General features: G+C 43.7%; 1 protein-coding gene across 1 annotated transcript in view; it reads left to right on the forward strand.

Annotated features, from left to right (window-relative positions):
- EYA2 (EYA transcriptional coactivator and phosphatase 2) overlaps window positions 1–18693 on the forward strand; it is an 85380-nt gene extending 66687 nt beyond the window's left edge. The window contains 10 exon segments of the mRNA XM_040436904.1: window positions 7850–7939; window positions 14702–14760; window positions 15016–15176; window positions 16747–16827; window positions 16830–16857; window positions 17116–17128; window positions 17130–17242; window positions 17366–17427; window positions 17430–17464; window positions 18110–18693. Coding sequence (XP_040292838.1) covers window positions 7850–7939; window positions 14702–14760; window positions 15016–15176; window positions 16747–16827; window positions 16830–16857; window positions 17116–17128; window positions 17130–17242; window positions 17366–17427; window positions 17430–17464; window positions 18110–18190 — 723 coding nt within the window. The 3' untranslated portion in view covers window positions 18191–18693.
- Window positions 18694–19346: the final 653 nt, after the last annotated feature.

The following is a 19346-nucleotide window of genomic DNA, read 5'->3' on the forward strand; positions in this document are numbered from 1 at the left end:
CTTTCTGTAGATACATGCAATCTTCCTAAATGACTAAAGGGGTTCAATATTTCTCTGCAATGTGCAATTGTGGGCTGCAGTCCTAGATCAGATGGCCAGTCTCAGTGTGGCAGGAGTCAGAAGCAAAAAAACCCCAAGCCAGGTGCAGTGAAGTCTAAAGCCATAAACATGCATTGCGATACCTTTCACTGACTTTGTCCAAACATTGTCCTTTTATGGTTCTCAACCTTCTGCAAAAATTCAATGCTTCTTTCCCTTAGCAAAGTTGCTTTTCTGGCAGCTTTTCGTGCACTGGGATGGTGTCTCCACAGAGAATAATTATTTTCTCCTCGTTCAGCTTGTCCGGCTTACACACCAGTAGCAATGTACATATACTCTCTCTGGGCCTTCTTGCCAACAACTACTCTCTAGCCAGAGGAAAGTGGGGCCAGCCCACCACCCGGCAACTATTACTAAGGACTGCCAGTTAACCATTTCCTTCCTATACTCAGCCTTTTGAGATACATAGAGCATAGATAAGCTACTTCAACCATTTGTACCACTAAAAGTGTATAGTTAGCATATCCTTAAATATTTCAACAAACTTAGAAGTGCATTAACCCTTTAGCAGTGAACCAGTGGGTCACTGCAGCAATGTCACTTATAAAGCAGTAGAACACTTTACTGCCCTTTAGTTATTCTACTCAGAAAGGCATGTTAAAAAAAATTGTCAACCACTGCATGGTGGTTACGCCTGCTTTATAAATGTACCCCTTCCTTCTCACCATTTGGCCGCTGTCAGTGCTTGAAGAAGATGAGATTCATATCATGAAGGGGAATGAACACGTCTCTTGTTAAACTGTGTGCATTGAGATCTCACCCATGGAGTGCAGCTTCCTGCTCCATTCACACTTCTCAAGGCACACACTTACAACCTCACCTAGGTTTGGCAATTTTATTTTTTCATTCAATAAAAAAAGAAAATTTTTTATAAGCGCCCCCTACTATTCTTTAACTGAACACTACATGACTGGAGATGGGGAAGGAACAAATCTATTTCTGTCACTTATTATATACAGTCAGGTCCATAAATATTGGGACATCTACACAATTCTAACATTTTTGGCTCTATACACCACCACAATAGATTTGAAATGAAACGAACAAGATGTACTTTAACTGCAGACTGTCAGCTTTATTTTGAGGGTATTTACATCCAAATCAGGTGAACGGTGTATGAATTACAACAGTTTGCATATGTGCCTCCCACTTGTTAAATGACCAAAGTAATTGGACAGAATAATAATTATAAATCAAACTTTCACTTTTTAATACTTGGTTGCAAATCCTTTGCAGTCAATTACAGCCTGAAGTCTGGAACGCATAGACATCACTAGACGCTGGGTTTCATCCCTGGTGATGTTCTGCCAGGCCTCTACTGCAACTGTCTTCAGTTTCTGCTTGTTCTTGGGGCATTTTCCCTTCAGTTTTGTCTTCAGCAAGTAAAATTCAGGTCCGGATTCAGGTCAGGTGATTGACTTTGCCATTGCATAACATTCCACTTCTTTCCCTTAAAAAACTCTTTGGTTGCTTTTGCAGTATGCTTTGGGTCATTGTCCATCTGCAGTGTGAAGCGCTGTTCAATGAGTTCTGAAGCATTTGGCTGTATATGAGCAGATAATATTGCCCGAAACACTTCAGAATTCATCCTGCTGCTTTTGTCAGCAGTCACATCATCAATAAATACAAGAGAACCAGTTCCATTGGCAGCCATACATGCCCACACCATGACACTACCACCACCATGCTTCACTGATGAGGTGGTATGCTTAGGATCATGAGCAGTTCCTTTCCTTCTCCATATTCTTCTCTTCCCATCACTCTGGTACAAGTTGATCTTGGTCTCATCTGTCCATAGGATGTTGTTCCAAAACTGTGAAGGCTTTTTTAGATGTCATTTGGCAAACTCTAATCTGGCCTTCCTGTTTTTGAGGCTTACCAATGGTTTACATCTTGTGGTGAACCCTCTGTATTCACTCTGGTGAAGTCTTCTCTTGATTGTTGACTTTGACACACATACACATACCTCCTGGAGAGTGTTCTTGATCTGGCCAACTGTTGTGAAGGGTGTTTTCTTCACCAGGGAAAGAAGTCTTCGGTCATCCACCACAGTTTTCCGTGGTCTTCCGGGTCTTTTGGTGTTGCTGAGCTCACCGGTGCGTTTCTTCTTTTTAAGAATGTTCCAAACAGTTGTTTTGGCAACGCCTAATGTTTTTGCTATCTCTCTGATGGGTTTGTTTTGTTTTTTCAGCCTAATGATGTCTTGCTTCACTGATAATGACAGCTCTTTGGCTCTCATCTTGAGAGTTGACAGCAACAGATTCCAAATGCAAATAGCACACTGGAAATGAACTCTGGACCTTTTATCTGCTCATTGTAATTGGGATAATGAGGGAATAACACACACCTGGCCATGGAACAGCTGAGAAGCAATTGTCCCATTACTTTTGGTCCCTTAACAAGTGGGAGGCACATATGCAAACTGTTGTTAATTCCTACACCGTTCACCTGATTTGGATGTAAATACCCTCAAATTAAAGCTGACAGTCTGCAGTTGAAGCACATCTTTTTATTTCAAATCCATTGTGGTGGTGTATAGAGCCAAAAATGTTAGAATTGTGTCAATGTCCCAATATTTATGGACCTGACTGTACATTGTCAACTTATTCTGCAACACTGTAGAGAGATTGTCACCTTTCACATCAGTCCCTGTCCTAGGGAGCTTACAATCTTATTTCACCATCTATTTACACTTGCATTGTTTTTGGACAGATTGTATTGGAATTTGCAGATTTTTGTGTGTTACTTCTTGTCTAGGATGTGAATGAATAAACCTGATGATTGTATTCCCACGCCTGTCACTGCTGCCATTCTTTGTGTGCTTACTTCTTATCTCTGGAGAGGATGGAAAACATTGCAGTTAATCCTTTCATCATGAGCTGTTACCTGAGCACAGGAGAACAATAGGATTGACACCTCCGCCATTAACCTCTTCATGAACACACTGCTTCCTAGAGGTGCCAGAATCATGCAGGGCTTGTGTCCTTATTTGAGAGTGTGCAGTCAGATTTCATTTATGCCTTTATTGTTCACATACTGGACATATATACTGATCTGCGGAGCTGAGGCTGAAGACAGAGGTATAGAGGCAGCAGGGTGGGAATATTTACATTTCTCTACCTTTTTATATATAATCATTAAATAACTTTCAGAGCTCCTGTACTGTAGATCCCAGCCATGGATGTAGCATTATTACCCTCCAATAATTGCAGGATCTGTAGCATTTCTCTATCTAGTAGGGACCCATAGCTGGTCATCCTGAGCCCCCCTCCTTCATATTTTTATTTATTTATTTTATGCACTTATATAGTGCTACTATATTCCGCAGCGCTTTACAGACATTAGCAAAGGGGCTCACAATCTAAGGTCCCTATCAGTATGTCTTTGGAGTGTGAGAGGAAACCCACGCAAACACAGGGAGAACATACAAACTCCATGCAGATGTTGTACTTGGTCGGATTTGTGCTGCTAGGCACCAGTGCTAACCACTGAGCCACCGTGATGCCCAGTGTCCAGATCTACAAATACACAATAATATATGGAACAACAGTGAACACTGATACCTAAGTGAAATAGGAGAAAGCAGGCGATATCACACAAGATGCCAAATCTCAGGGTCCCAGATTTATTTTAATGAGAAAAACCCTTCCTATAATTGAAGGGGGTATATATATCTTGGTAGGAATGCTACTGGTAAGTCAGATATATCCTATATGTCCGTGGACGGAGCAGTCTATAACTGTGATGGCTAACCTCCGGCACTCCAGCTGTGGTAAAACTACAACTCTCAAGATGCACACTTGCTTGGCTGTTCTCAGAATTCCATAGACATGAATGGAGCATGATGGGAGTTGTAGTTTTACCACAGCTGGAGTGACGGATGCTAGCCATCGCTGGTCTATAATATCAGCACTGCAGACGAGTAGGTAGATTATAGAGCTCTGCGTCCATAATCGTCCATGTAAAAGACTGATATCACCCTGATCCATTCATTACGTTTACTTTTCCTCCTTATTGCCCTCATTGTACCAAAGTGCCGTTGGAGGAGCCACAAGTGGTTCTTTACACTGCAAGAATGCCACGGGCCGCGACTTGTTCCCTCGCCGCTGCTGCACTAAAGTATTCTCCTGGACGGCCGCCAGCCCTAAAAGTCAAACATTACCTGCCAGAGTGCATTAGCCGGGTGTCAGTGATGTCCCAGGGCTCGCCGTCCCATAAATATCCAGTGAAATTATCTCTTGGCAACAGGCTGGCGGCCCCGTGCTCCACACATGTCACTTCCAACTTATGGGTTGCGTGTGTTTTAATGGGCAGCGCAACGGCAAAAATGCTCTGAACTCAATCAAAAAAGCACTTCTCCAGAACTGGGACCAAGCTCAAAAAAATGCAAACGCGGGCTCCAAAAAAACTACAACTTCTCTCCCTTTTTATTATTACGCTTTTTAAGGAATATTGGAGTTCAAGCTGCAGTATAAATCCCTGGGAAATCTTATCCTTGGCCTCCCCATGCTGGCTGCTTTGTAGGACTTGGGGTAGTCATAAATTATGGTGTCCGCACTGAATTAATGGCAGAAATTTAACAGCCGGTCAGAGATGGAACCACCCCTGCAGACTATGAACATACTCATAGATTTACATGGCTGTGTCCTGGCCTCACATCTCCACGACACCCCGAGCGTCACAAAACCGTCCACACGAGGCCTCACTACTCCAGTAATCTGAAGGCTTTTATCCTGGAAAATGAGGACAGGAGCTTAAGGGGTCACTCTAATGCGGAAAAGAATAGAAACACTTCCGGCTCCTCTGTTTTGTGGGTTGTTATTTATCAGAACATTTAAGTAAACCTTTTTAGGTAATTTCAACTTCACTATCTGAGAACAAAGTGAGAAAAGAAGCTGAAACATACGAAAAAGGCTCTCGCCATTTCAAGGGAAGTCAAGATATATTATAGCATTAACACAAATTCCTCAGAACATGGAGGATAGTATGGTTGTTTTTTATGCAGGACATGTTTTATATAGTTTTGTCTGTACAATTTTATTGTATGTTTTAAATAATATATATTAAAATTTTTATAAAAAAAAAATAAAAAAAAGCTGAGCTCAGTGATCTATAGGTTATACGATTTGGAAACAGGATTTCTGAGTAAAAAAACTGAGTAAATCCTGACAGGACTCTCAGGAGAGGCAGTGAGAGTCCTGATTACTCCGCCCATGGTCAGTGATTGACAGCTTTGCCTTTATTAGTGTGTGTATACAGAAGGATGTCAATCACTGTGTGTGGGCGGGGTAATCAGGACTCTCACTGTCTCTTCTAGGAGTCCTGTCAGGATTTACTCAGTTTTTTTACTCAGAAATCCTGCTCCAAATCGTATAACCTATAGATCACTGAGCTCAGATTTTTATTTTTTTATTTTCCTTTATTTTGACATATATTTAAAACATACAAACAAAATTGTACAGACAAACCTATATAAAACATGTCCTGCATAAAAAACAAGCCCAGCTTCTATTAGAGTCAATGGAAACCTTTTATTTGCCTAGTTTTACTGTTGAGTGATATTAGGAATAGCCGGGGGACTGTGGCTACCTCATTAACTTTACTGTTCAGTAATAATTTGGTGTAAAATCGGTTCAATTTGTTAACAGAAAGTGATGACCATGAATTATGACTAAAGTCAACATCCGTAATGCTAACAGATCACATGTACATGTCGTGAGGTTGCCGACCAGCCGTGAGACATTGCAGCATTCATGTAAATGAAATCTCTGTTGGAAGGGGCATTTTTTGGGGGGGTCTCTGTGTAACAGGTAGAATAGATGCAGGCTGGAAAATGGAGAAGCTCTGTAGAATAGTGCAGAGGAACTATAATGGCAGCCATATTGGTTGTCACCCAGTTTTCCCAGACAGATGAGAATGACTTGTATTTAGCAATTCAGCTTGTACTGGGACCACCGACAAAATGTCTGAAATGATGATCTGTGGGGGTAAAATACGTTCTAGAACAGTGGTCTCCATCCTGTGGCTGTCTGCCTGTTTGCGAACTGCAACTCCAGCATGAAATTACAGATTATCATGACTTCTTGGGAGTTGTAGTTGCACATAGCCAGAGCCCCCAGTTGGAGTTCATAGCTCTAGACGTGTTCCACAACCGGCCAGAACAAGTCTGAAACCTGCGAGTTCCTAAGTAATTAAGTGCAATTAAGGAGACGGCGTTGTCCTGTGATTTGTGCAGGGTAAAACCACAAGGGGAGGGGGGGGTTACAGTGCGGAGAAAGTTGCTGATTGTCTCCTAATCCGTCTCTCACCCTTGGCTGACATCTCTGGGAGATAAGCTCCACAGAATAGCGGTCTGATTTAATAAATACACATAATTAATACCTTTATCCTTGTGGCAGTGTCATTATTTGCGCACATTCTCAACAGGTAGTTGGCAGTAGAAAAGATGGGGGCCGGCCTGCCTGAAATGCTTACAAAAGCCTGTACGTGTGGACATCGCATCCGCAATTGTCTCAGCCTCTTGAATGTCAGAGTAATTGGAAGATAAGTAAACAGGAGGGGGGATCCGAGACAACGAGACGCAGGTTTACTGGAACCGCTCACAGCCAGCAAGTCTGAACATTAGGGAAGAGAAGGGCGTGCGTCAGAAGCGGGGGGGGCCCATCGGGGCATGTTACCGTACTGTCCCGTCCCCTGTAAATTATATACAGTACATCTGTAATCATTAGCAATAAAACTCTTACCGCTAATGTCGGAGATGGTGTAAGATGTTTACCTGTAGAGCTAGAGAAAACAAAAATCCTACAAGTGATGTCACAAGTAGCGCCCAGCAAGAAAATTTCTGTTCAGATTTCAACGAATCGTCCAGGTGACTGAAATAATCCTTATAATAAACCTGTAGAATCTGAGGGGTCAGGGCACTGAGACCCTCACAGGAAGAATGACCCTCCATCCTCCAGAACGTACAGCCTCCGTACATCCATATGCTGAAACCACAAGCAGCCTTCTCTAATTAACATTCACTGCGCTAAGAATGCGTAATAATTAAGTTACCATGCAGTATAGGATGATTGAAACGCAATTCTCCTCTGGTGACCCCCTGGCCTGGGGTGCAGATCTATGAGGGAATTCACACTAAGTTTCATATACTGTGACCACACAGGGAGCTGATAGAAGCCTAGGAGCACCCCCAGAGTTGACGGGTTGCCCACAATCACTGGTAGTGCTCCTGAAACCTGGATTTCCCCGCAGTGGCTCCTCCATATTCCTAGTAGTAATGTATTATAGGACTGCAGAAAGTGGGGGAGCAGTGACTATTTTTTTTCCTGGTGTAGGGAGGGGATGTGTAGTGGTAATTTGTATTAATTTTTGGTTTTGTTTCCTTGTGTTTTCTTTTTTGAGTGGAGAAATGTACAGGGAACCCCTCCACCCCTTCCCTTTTTTCCATTACTGTGCTCTGATTGATTACGGAATGGTTCTTAGTTTCTTTCTTGTTGTCTTTTTTATATGCACTTTATATTGGTTTACATTCTTCCTCATTGGGGGGACAAGAAAAAACATAGAAACTGTAAAAAAAACAACCTGTGTTTGTGTAGATTTCTAAACCATTCTTTCACTTTCCTTGAACATCTGGACTCTAGAAAGGTTACATTTCTCTCCTAAATGAAGCCGTAAAGTGTGAACCCCAAGTAACGGCCCTGAGGAGCAATGAGGTGATGACCCCACTGACAATGTATCTGTCTCTCTTCAGGACACGACCACATCAGTGCGGATAGGTCTTATGATGGAGGAGATGATCTTCAACCTCGCCGACACTCATCTGTTCTTCAATGACCTAGAGGTGAGTGTCCTGAGCCCCCACCTCTTTACATGATAGAGAACATCCCTTGAGGGGCGTCACCTGTGCAGTGGGCGTGACATTACCTGTGATCAGGACAGATAACCATACTCAAGCACCCTATATACCCCACGATCTAATCCTCATTCATATATAAAACTGGTCAGTCATTAACTATTTTTTCAGTTTTCCTTTGTTATGCAATTTTCTTGATGCAGTGTAAAGAATGGAGGTCTTCATTCTGATTGTCATTGCTATGTCATAGGTTGTGTATACATTTTGTGTTTTATTTCCTTTTTTGCCATTTTTTGCAGCTTTTTTTCCCTAACCTTTTATATGTGGCCAGATGTTACTTTAATTCTATAGTGCATTATTTAATGCGCTGCAGACAAAGCATTTTATATGGCTTTTTTGGCTGCGTTTTGACATTTTTAGTGTTTTTTTAACAGAAAGCAACAGGCAAGCTCTAAGTATGCTGTTTTATGTTGGCATTTTTTGCCATAGGAATTTCTATAGAAGATGAAAACCGACAGCTACTGAACACAGTAAAGTCAGGAGTGCATACACACATGCTTGATAAAGGACTATATAAACTTAAGGCCCGAAATGTTGTCATATTGATGCACTTTACACGGCTGAAGTAAACAAAGACATGTATGTTAAGCTGCAAGAATCTTGGAGTGCCGTCTGAAATATTGTGTCTATGAAATTCATGATCCACGGGGGGAGAGGGATCATGAAGGGACAAGCACCCAAGAAAAGCCTCAACTTCTGATAAGTCCTGTGGCCACAGTATATTCTCAAGTGTTTTTACAACTAGAATGAAAATCTCCATTTTTTTACTGTGCAGGCCGTATCCAGGAAAATTAAAAACATCGGGGGGAAAAAGGGACACAGGCCCAGATATTTACTGAACCTAAAATCTATCTAAAAAAAATGGCTCAAGTTGGTGCAGCTAGAATTTCTATACTTTTTCTGACATGCTCAAAAAAGAGCAGGGCTTAGCTGGAAGGGCGGATCATCACAAGAAAGGGGTGTGGTCAAAGATGCACTGTTTGGTGTCAATTCTGGCATAATATTCTGTCTCAAAGTAAGCCAACCAATAGTTGATATAGAGTTAGAAGAAAGCGTCTATTCCCGCACCACCTTTATCATCCAGCCCCTGTTGTAGACAGCCATCTATAGGATTAGTAAATCTAGGCCACAGTTTATAGGGCTTTGTGGCTACTAGTGTGGACACCAATCTTAAATCTAAAGTTTTCTTGCACTGATCCGAGCTGTTGATGATCAGTCTTCGGTGGTGCTAGACAGACAATGATAGCATGGATAACATCTGTTCATGTCTGACCCTTTTCCAGGCACAAACGGCATCAGGGGGGATCTAGGCACCTCCGCATCTGCACGTCATATACACTGATTATACTACCCACTGACATGAGGCGGGAGGGGGCGTCTGCTCATGTAATTGTGGGAAATGAAGGTTAATGACTTGTACAGGTGAAACGTCTTAGTCTGCCCCATCTGCTCAGACACAGGGATTCACTGGCCAATTAACCTGATGTTTACCCAGCGCTGAAACAACACGCCCAAAATCCGTCCTTCCTGTCGTGTCCATTTCCACCAAATCATTTCCTAATTTTTTCTCTTTTTGGTAATTATGCTGCAGCTTCCTGTGAGGGTCATAGTTCATTCTAGAATCACCACTCCCCTGACCACATCAGGGTGGGGGGAGGATCCATAATGAGCGCATTATAAAAGCCCCTCTCTGTAAGTTGTGTTACATCGTTATTAGAGGGGTCCCCTGATCAGGAACCGCCAATTAACCGAGCTCCTGTGATTTCTGTTCATTTCAGTCTTTGTAGTTGCCCAAAACAGACAACCCCAGTTATACGTAGGGTCTCGCCTGTAGTGGTCTGCGGCAGTTGCGCGGCTTTTCAATACCGTCATGCACATCCCTGCTGAATCACATATCCTTGTGCTGAGATCTTCATTGTCTTTAGATAAAGCTGCAGACACTCTCCATTTTCAGCTGCTTTCATAAATAAATTTTCTTTAAAAAAAAGCCACAAAAACACTGATCATCAGTGTTGTTCCTCCAGTTGCTGGCAACTCATTTCAGATAAAAAATAATTTCTCCAGAAATCTCTTTCCCAAATCACCGGACTGACGACACAAATACCGGATCACAGGCAGCAGTGTCCTCTCTTCACGAGGCCTGCGCCAATCATACGGTTTGGTTGTACACATTGTCTGCTTATATATTTAGCTTGTATCCAGATGCAAGAGCCATGCAGCGTTCACTGGGAGCAGTACCAGGAAAATCACTCTTGTGTTGGAGGCAGGGCAATGATTCTTTACACCCTTCACCCACTTATGTTGTTTCCAAAGTCTCCACTCCTTTTTTAATTGTACATTGTGTCCCAGTGGTCTGTATCAGCAGCCGCTCATTGTGTTCATTTCTGCAAAATGTTGACATGTTTCTAGCGCAAATCGCTGGTGGACACATGATTCGAGCATTACAACACGCTGATTGCGTGGGGGGAAAAAAGTTTGAACTTTTGAACTCTTAAAGGGGTTGTCGAACTTCAGGAACTTTTTTAACAGACCTCTGAAAATCTATGGAAAAACTTATACCCACTGATCCCTGCTGCTCCATTCCTGCTTCCTGGCTCCTCTCAGTGGTCTTTCTGTCCCCGTCCTTTAAATTTTCGGATAGAAGGGTTCACATGCACTGCTGCACCCAATGTCTGGCCTCAGCAGTGACATTTCCCCAAGCGTCATGTGACCCAGCAGTGACTTGCCACTTGGGGACACGTCATTACTGATGCCATTCATTGGTTGCAGAAGCACACCTGACCACATCTTTCAAGACGGCCAGCAAGAATGGAGCTGCAGAGAGCAGGTGAGTATCATTTTCTTCAACAGATATGACGCAGTGCAGGGGCCTGTTAAAAAAGTCTCTGAAGCTGGACACTCATAGCAAGTAAACTTTATATCATAAAGACTTTGTTGCCTGGTGCAAACTTGTGACTTTTACTTGGTGCCAGTGTGTAATCCAGAATCTTACCAACCAGACCTGAGGTCATGATCAGGCGCTGCTGCAGGGACATTTGTGTGAGGAGTTAGCGCCACCATGTGGTAAGAAGTAGGTAGTGCTTATAAAACATTATCCAGACATCTGTCCCGTAGACATATCCCTCTGCCAAGTACCTGCATCACACCAGAGCGGATCCACAGATGTGTGGGCTGAGACTGTAACAACGTGTGGAAATAGGATTTCCAGCAGATTGAGGGATCGTGCCAATTAAAGCAAGTGTGAGCTGAATTAATTGCACACAAGGACAGATGGCGATTTCTAGAGGAATCTTAGGCTTGGTTTACACAGGGCATTTTTATGGGTTCTTGTTGCATCGTAAAAAAAAGCACTTTGGAAAAAATGCATGCAATTTACTGCTGCATTACCAACTGACGCATTTGCACAGGAAATTGCATCTGGTGACGCAGCAGGAAAAAAGGCATACAGTTTTTTTTTTATTGATCTTAAACGCAACCAGAACACATCAAAATACCCTGTGTAAACTCAGTCTTAGGGCTTGTTCACATAAATGTATGTGTTCCATTCCGTGCATTGGGCACCGCAATTTGCAGTCCCCAATGCACGGAGAACGTTCGTGCAGGCTCCGGGACAAATCCAGACCCATTCAATTCGAATGGGTCTGCATCCTTCCGTTTCGCAAAAAGATAGAGCAAGTTCTATCTTTTTGCGGAATGAAAGTACGGAACGGAACCCCATGGAAGCACTCTGTAGCGTTCCGTGCTTCCGTTCCACATCTCTGGATTTGCGGATCCATTGAAGTGAATGGGTCCGCATCTGTGATGCTGAATTCACACGGAACGTTGTCAGTGTATTGCAGATCTGCATATGCGGTCCGCAATACGGAAACGGAACACATACGTTTCTGTGAACAAACCCTAAGGCTGAGTTCACACGAGCGTTTCCGGATAAGGTCCGGATGTGTTGCGGCAAACCCACGCGAGTAGGTACCCAATTGCAGTCAGTTTTGACGGCGATTGCGTTCCGTTGTTCAGTTTTTATCGCGCGGGTGCAATGCGTTTTGCACGCGCGTGATAAAAAACTGACTGTGGTACCCAGACCCGAACTTCTTCACAGAAGTTCAGGTTTGGGTTCGGGGTTGTGTAGATGTTATTATTTTCCCTTATAACATGGTTATAAGGGAAAATAATAGCATTCTTTATTAAAGAATGCTTAGTAGGTGGTCAATTGAGGGTTAAAAAATAAAAAATAATTAACTCACCTTCTCCTCTTGATCGCGTAGCTGCCGGTCTCTTCTTACTTCTTTAATCATGAGCTGCCGGCTAAAGGACCTGTGGTGACGTCAGATCACATGGTCCATCACCACGGTGATGGATCATGTGATTGGACCATGTGATATGACGTCACCACAGGTCCTTTAGCCGGCAGCTCATGATTAAAGAAGTAAGAAGAGACCGGCAGCTACGGGATCAAGAGGAGAAGGTGAGTTAATTTTTTTTTTTTTTTAACCCTCAATTGACCACCTACTAAGCATTCTGTATTAAAGAATGCTATTATTTTCCATTATAACCATGTTATAAGGGAAAATAATAATGATCGGGTCCCCATCCCGATCGTCTCCTAGCAACCGTGCGTGAAAATCGCACTGCATCCGCACTTGCTGGCGGATGCTTGTGATTTTCACGCAACCCCATTCATTTCTATGGGGCCTGCATTACGTGAAAAAAGCACAAAGAGGAGCATGCTGCGATTTTCACGCAACGCACAAGTGATGCGTGCAAATCACCGCTCGTGTGCACAGCCCCATAGAAATGAATGGGTCAGGATTCAGTGCGGGTGCAATGCGTTCAACTCACGCATCGCATCCGCGCGGAATACTCGCCCGTGTGAAAGGGGCCTTAGGCTACATGCACATGAACGTTGTTTGTTTCCATGTCCATTCCGTTTTTTTTCTGCGGATAGGATTCAGACCCATTAATTTCAATGGGTCCGCAAAAAAAGGGGACAGCAGACCAGTGTGTTCAGTCCGGGAAACACACTCCGTGTGATGGCTGCATTTCCCAGACCAAACACTGCTCCCCTAATCCAAACTCACAGCACCATAAGGATATATGATGCTGTGAGCTGTGCCCGACCACGGATCTACTGAATGCTGCGAGTACACACAGCATCCTAAAACAATATGATGTTGTGAGTTTGAGTCAGAGAAGCCGTGTTCAGTTCAGGAAATGCAGCCATCACACGGAGTGTGTTTCCCGGACTGAACACACTGGTGTGAAACTGGGTTTAGAAAGTTGTTCTTACAAACGACCAGTCCATTCTTATGAGAATGAAGGTTAGGCCTCATGCACACGGCTGTTGTTTTGGTCCGTATCCGAGCTGCCGTTTTGGCGGCTCGGATGCGGACCCATTCACTTCAATGGGGCCGCAAAAGATGTGGACAGCACTCTGTGTGCTGTCTGCCTCCGTTGCTCCGTTCCGTGGCCCCGCTAAAAAAATATAACATGTCCTATTCTTGTCCGCGCTTTGCGGATAAGAATAGGCATTTATATTAAAGGCTGTCCGTCGTGTGCATGAGGCCTTAGTCACAGGGTGCTCATATTCTCTTCTGGATGTAGCCCCAGTGCATCTATCCTGTAAACCTGTGACCTAAGATCTGGCATTTCCTGGCATGGAAGGAGTTAACCTGCTGCATGTTTGCACTGCTAATATGATTGCAGTAAAGCGCAGATCAGCAGTGAGTTAACGTCCTTAAAACAAACAGCTGTGAGCGGCTAACGATAACGACCCTTTATTTAATGATAGAGGGGTCCAGGTTTTCACATTATCTTGCACTGCCTGTAGATCAGCGCCTTTCAGCGGACACATTTATGGACACATATCGACTGTCAGACATGGCTATGTTTCCCAGTTTTGTGCAGTGGGTTAATTATCTTCTATGTAAGAAGATTGATATTTCAGCTTCCTATGAAGCACGGAGTGATGCTGCTCCCTTCAATCGCGGCTTTTCTCTTCCGGGCTGTACACCATGCATTTAAGGGAACAGTGCCACCTGGTGGCCAGATTATCATGGAATTATCATGGTTTCAGATGTTTTTGTGAATCTCCATCTTCTGTTTTAGATTTCATCCAGCGTAGAGTGGATGATGGGAATATTCTTATACCATTCTTATATCTCTATGCATCCATCTATATACCTCCTTCTTGCTGTCTCCTTAGGTTTTTACCTGTATTTTTTAGTTTTTTACTGGCTCCCCCTTTCAGTTCTCGCCACAACATGCTGATGAGGGTCAACTGTGTCCAACCTGTTTGATCGCAGCCATGTTTAGACTGGTAATACGATAGAGCCAGTCAGTGGGTTATGAGGTAGTGTCTCCCCAAGTGTCCCAATGTTTTATTAACCTAGATATGTGAACGCTGCGGGTGCCACACATCAGTGCAACGATTCCATCAAAAATGAGAAAAGCAGATTTCTGTCCACAGAAATACCATTCTCCTTACATAATGCATCAAGGAGGACGGAGCGGAGGCTGGGTTCATGTAACCAATGTGTGTATAGTGCAAGGAGCTGATCTCAGTGCTGCAAGGAGCTGCTCAGATAAACATATAGCGAACACGTACCCCCTCACTGCATCATGAAGGCACCCCCACTTCCCATATTTTGATATGTTTGTGTGCTTTATTCTCAGTTTGTCTTTTTCTCCTTCTAGGAATGTGACCAGATCCACATAGATGATGTCTCCTCAGATGACAATGGACAGGATCTAAGGTAAGAAGCCGCACAGCCCCCACTTTTAGTGATCGTATCTGCTGAGCAATACAACCCAGACTGATAGTAAATTTTTATTATATGATTGAGAGTGACTTCAATGTTACTATGAGGCCATAAGACAGCGGTGATGATGGTGGATTACATTCCATTGTACAGAAGCTGTCATTATCATCCTCGAACATGACATATTCTGATAATTGTTATATCTTTTCATACTACTGACCCCTTGTGTCTTGTCTCACTCCCTTACAGCACATACAACTTTGCAGCAGATGGTTTTCACAGCTCGGCCGCAGGAGCAAATCTCTGTCTGGGATCTGGGGTCCATGGGGGCGTCGACTGGATGAGGAAATTGGCATTCCGTTACAGAAGAGTGAAGGAGATGTATACTACCTACAAGAATAACGTAGGAGGTGGGTGTCATGAAGGGGATCATTGCATCATTCATACTACTGCCCCCACCCCACAACATGCAGGCAATGTTACTAGAATCCAATAAAGCTGTCAGAATGCTCCCATATCTTACAGCGGATGTAGATGCTTTGAGGCTCTGGTACCTTGGTGGATCCATCTACCACAGAGATCAGAGCTTTAATTGGCAAATTGTTGCCGCAGAGGAGAGGGACTGGTACACGGGGCGGATTGGCCATAGACCTTACAGATAAATTTCCCGGTGGGTCGATGCCCAGGGGGACCGCCTGAACCCTCCTCACAGCCGGCCAGTGGAGGTTTTTGGAGATGTATTTTGTGCTGCTGGCGCCAGTATTTTGTGATGACCTGTGGTATTTGTCTCTTTTGGGGTGGTATAATGTGCCACAATATGGTATTGCTGGCCCTTGTGTTGCCCCTGCCTTCCATCAATTTGGGTCCAACTACAAGACGGCCCACTTTTAGTATTTTTTCCAGGGCCACTTTAAAGAGGACCTTTCACTGATTCTTACCCTATGAACTAACTATACAGATATGTAGAGCGGCGCCCGGGGATCTCACTGCACTTACTATTATCCCCGGGCGCCGCTCCGTTCTCCTGCTATGCCCTCCGGTATCTCCGTTCCCTAAGTTATAGTAGGCGGAGTCTGCCCTAGCGCTGGCCAATTGCATTGCAGAGCTCACAGCCTGGGAGAAAATAACCTCCCAGGCTGTGAGCTCTGCGCTGCGATTGGCCAGCGCTAGGGCAGACTTCGCCTACCATAACTTAGGGACTGGTATCTCCGCCTACTATAACTTAGTGAGCGGAGATACCGGAGGACATAGCAGGAGAACGGAGCGGCGCCCGGGGATAATAGTAAGTGCAGTGAGATCCCTGGGCGCCGCTCTACATATCTGTATAGTTAGTTCATAGGGTAAGAATCGGTGAAAGGTCCTCTTTAAGTTCCCAATCCGCCCCTGCTGGTACAGAATTTACATGAGAGCCCAAGACCCTTCCCCCACCACCACCGACAAAAAAAAGACAATATCAGTTTTCCTCTTGTCTATTTTGTTGATATTTGTTGCATCACTTAGTGGTTTTTAATTGTTTCTGCCAAATTCTAAAATCTTCAACAATCTAAAATAATTGTTTAATGTATTCCACGGCTTTTACTGCGCTGTGACCAAAGAGCGTAGACTCCTTTCATTCCTCTCTAGCTCGTATTAAACTTTGGGCCAGAAACTCAATGTAGTTATTTCTTGTAAAGAGGAATTCTGACATCAGCCCCTAAGAAGCTCAGGAGCTGACGTCAACCTGAGGAGAGGCAGGGAAAGGGCTAGCAGCCATTAATTACCTATTAAATAGCTATTATAGGGACTGACTGCATCCCCTGCTCCACTATATTCTAGTGACTATTCCTCATCCACCTCATGACCTCATTTTAACTACTTATTTTCATTATTTCATATTTTTGGGAGGTGACAGGACAATGACACACAGACTCTTGAGGAATCAGTTTCTTATATGAATTAACTTCAGGATATTGTCATTACTTTCATTTTTCATAATTTCAGGTCTGATCGGAGCCCCCAAGAGAGAGACATGGTTGCAGTTAAGGGCAGAGTTGGAGTCGTTGACTGATCTGTGGTTGACACACTGAAGGCTTTGAATCTCATACATTCCAGGTGAGAGGACAAAGAAATTGACTAAATATTCTTATCCTGTAGCATATGAATGAAGTACTCCAATAGAAGACAACACTATGTAAGATTAAATAGCTTAATGTATTAATCCAGTTTATATTGAACCAGACCATGTGCAGACTTGCCTCTCTGCGTGGAGCAGGTTAATGTTCCTCTTCTTTAATAAACCCCCACACGACGCCATCCGTTTCAACTCCCACACTTGTGTTTGATCATTGCTCTGTTTTTTGCTGTCTTCAGGCCAAACTGTGTTGAATGTGTTGGTCACCACGACCCAGCTCATCCCGGCCATTGCCAAGGTCCTTCTCTATGGGTTGGGCACAGTCTTCCCAATTGAAAATATTTACAGCGCAACAAAGACAGGTAAGTTCCATCCCTGAGGAGCTTCCCGGCCCCAGGGCAAGGATGTTCATATTGTTGCTCAGTGGTCACCTTATTTGATTTGGGCACCTTTCCTTACTTTCCTTATGATGAGATGTCTGTCATGCAGGGAGGAGTGCTGCTTCGAGAGGATAATGCAGAGGTTTGGGAGGAAAGCCGTTTATGTCGTAATTGAGATGGAGTAGAGGAGGAGCAAGCAGCGAAAAAGGTAACAGCAATCCCCCGGTACAAGATTAACTGCAGTCTGAAACTTAATTATTTGGTTTGGTCTGTACAGTAATTTCCAGAAGTTTCCAGAGTAATTTCCTCCAGCAAATCCCCCGCTTTACTCGTATGTCCCTTGATAACAGCGCTTCGTACAAAGTCATTTCCAGACAGGAGCAGCTGATGTAGTCAGTGCTCCTGTGCCGGACACAAAGGAGGCTGTTCCTGCAGTCACCCTGAGTCAGGATGCATCTATGTTCCAAAAGAGGAACAGCTTGACACAGATTGTTTGTTGTAGTGAATGGCATAAGAGTGGCTACCACCTGAAGACCAAACCTACCCCATAAAAACACATAGAAGCATTGCCACAGATTGATCCAAACATGCACCAGAAAAGAATGCAATAAAGAATTGGAAAGTAATTAAATGTAGAGGGATTTTGGGAATCAATTAAATAGCAACTTTCAAAAATCAGAAAAACATTGTCACCACTGATCCCCAGTTGAGCAAATGACCAAACAGGTCAAACCCCCAATGTGTATGGTCCTTTCTTCCTTTGATAACAGGGCCGTTAGAGTCCTCACATCTGTGCTCAGTTGCTTATCCCATTTTGTGATTCCTTTCTTACTTTTGTTTCTTTTTGCTGCAGCACAACATGCCATTCTGGCGGATCTCCTGCCACGCTGACCTGGAGGCCTTACGACATGCCCTGGAGCTGGAATACTTGTAGCACCCCCCCTGCGCTCAACTAACCACAGACGTCCAGCACAGGAGCTGGGGGCCATTGATGCTCTGAGTGCTGGAGGCTTATACCCAACCTGGACAATTTATAAGCTTGAGAGACTTGTGCCAGGCACTCCTTCCGCTACTCAATGTCCTCGACTTGATGGACAAAGGAGTCAAATAATATTTTTTATTTTTTTTTGTCTAATTTATGGACTTGTCTCATATTTTTGTCCTGTCCTCGCGCTCCTTGTACCTTGTCAGTCAGGTGGGCGGGGTCACAAGGATCTTATTTAATAATTCCCAGGGAGCGGTGCATCTTGTACATTAGTTTTGGTTGATGACTATTATACCATTCTGTTTTCCACTTGTCACTGGGACATGGACCTTGCATGTGTCTGCAGTGCGCCTTCTGCGGCCAGCTCTAGTTTTTCTATATAAAGCAGAACATTGTCCTGGATGAAAGGCGTTCAATAAAAAAAAAAAAGGGAAAAATGTTTACATTTTGGGGAACAATGCTAAGTAGTGTTCTCATTATCTGCTTCCACATTTGGTGCAACCTCATGGCATCAACCATAGTGTCTATTCAGTCATGTGACAACTGGCACCACTCATTGTGGCATCCTCAGCTTCCAGCAGAAATCTGCTTTGCTGCGGTGTGACAAAGAAAAATGCATATAATTACAACCGGGTTTTGCTGCAGTTTACTTAGAACACTAAAAACAATCCCAGAACTTCCTTCTCCACCTTATTTCCCTTAAAACTAGTTTGTCTTGTATTACAGGTTATACTGAAAAATATAAAATCTTCTCTCTGTGTCCTAGGAGATCAGCCATGTTCACCCTCCTCCTGCTCACTGTTCTATGTCTGGCAGGTAGCTGAAGCAGGTGCCCCCCTGCTGTGTCATGTCTACACTAAGACAAAAAGCCCCCACTCTTTTGTTAAACCACACTCCTGACAAATATGGAGCAGAACTAAAGGCATTTAATCCCTTTGTTCTCTACAACACTGTCAGTCTGTAGAATTTTCTGCATGATCCTGACACAGACAGTGAGGGCGACTTTATTTCTAAGTTTAGCCTTCATTTAAAGGCGATAGGTACATCTGTGCAACCAATTTTTGCAACAAAAAAAAAGAACAAAACAACTTTCTAAATAGTCTTG

The sequence above is a fragment of the Bufo bufo genome, chromosome 6 (genome assembly GCF_905171765.1).
Source record: "Bufo bufo chromosome 6, aBufBuf1.1, whole genome shotgun sequence".
Classification (NCBI taxonomy): Eukaryota; Metazoa; Chordata; class Amphibia; order Anura; family Bufonidae; genus Bufo; species Bufo bufo.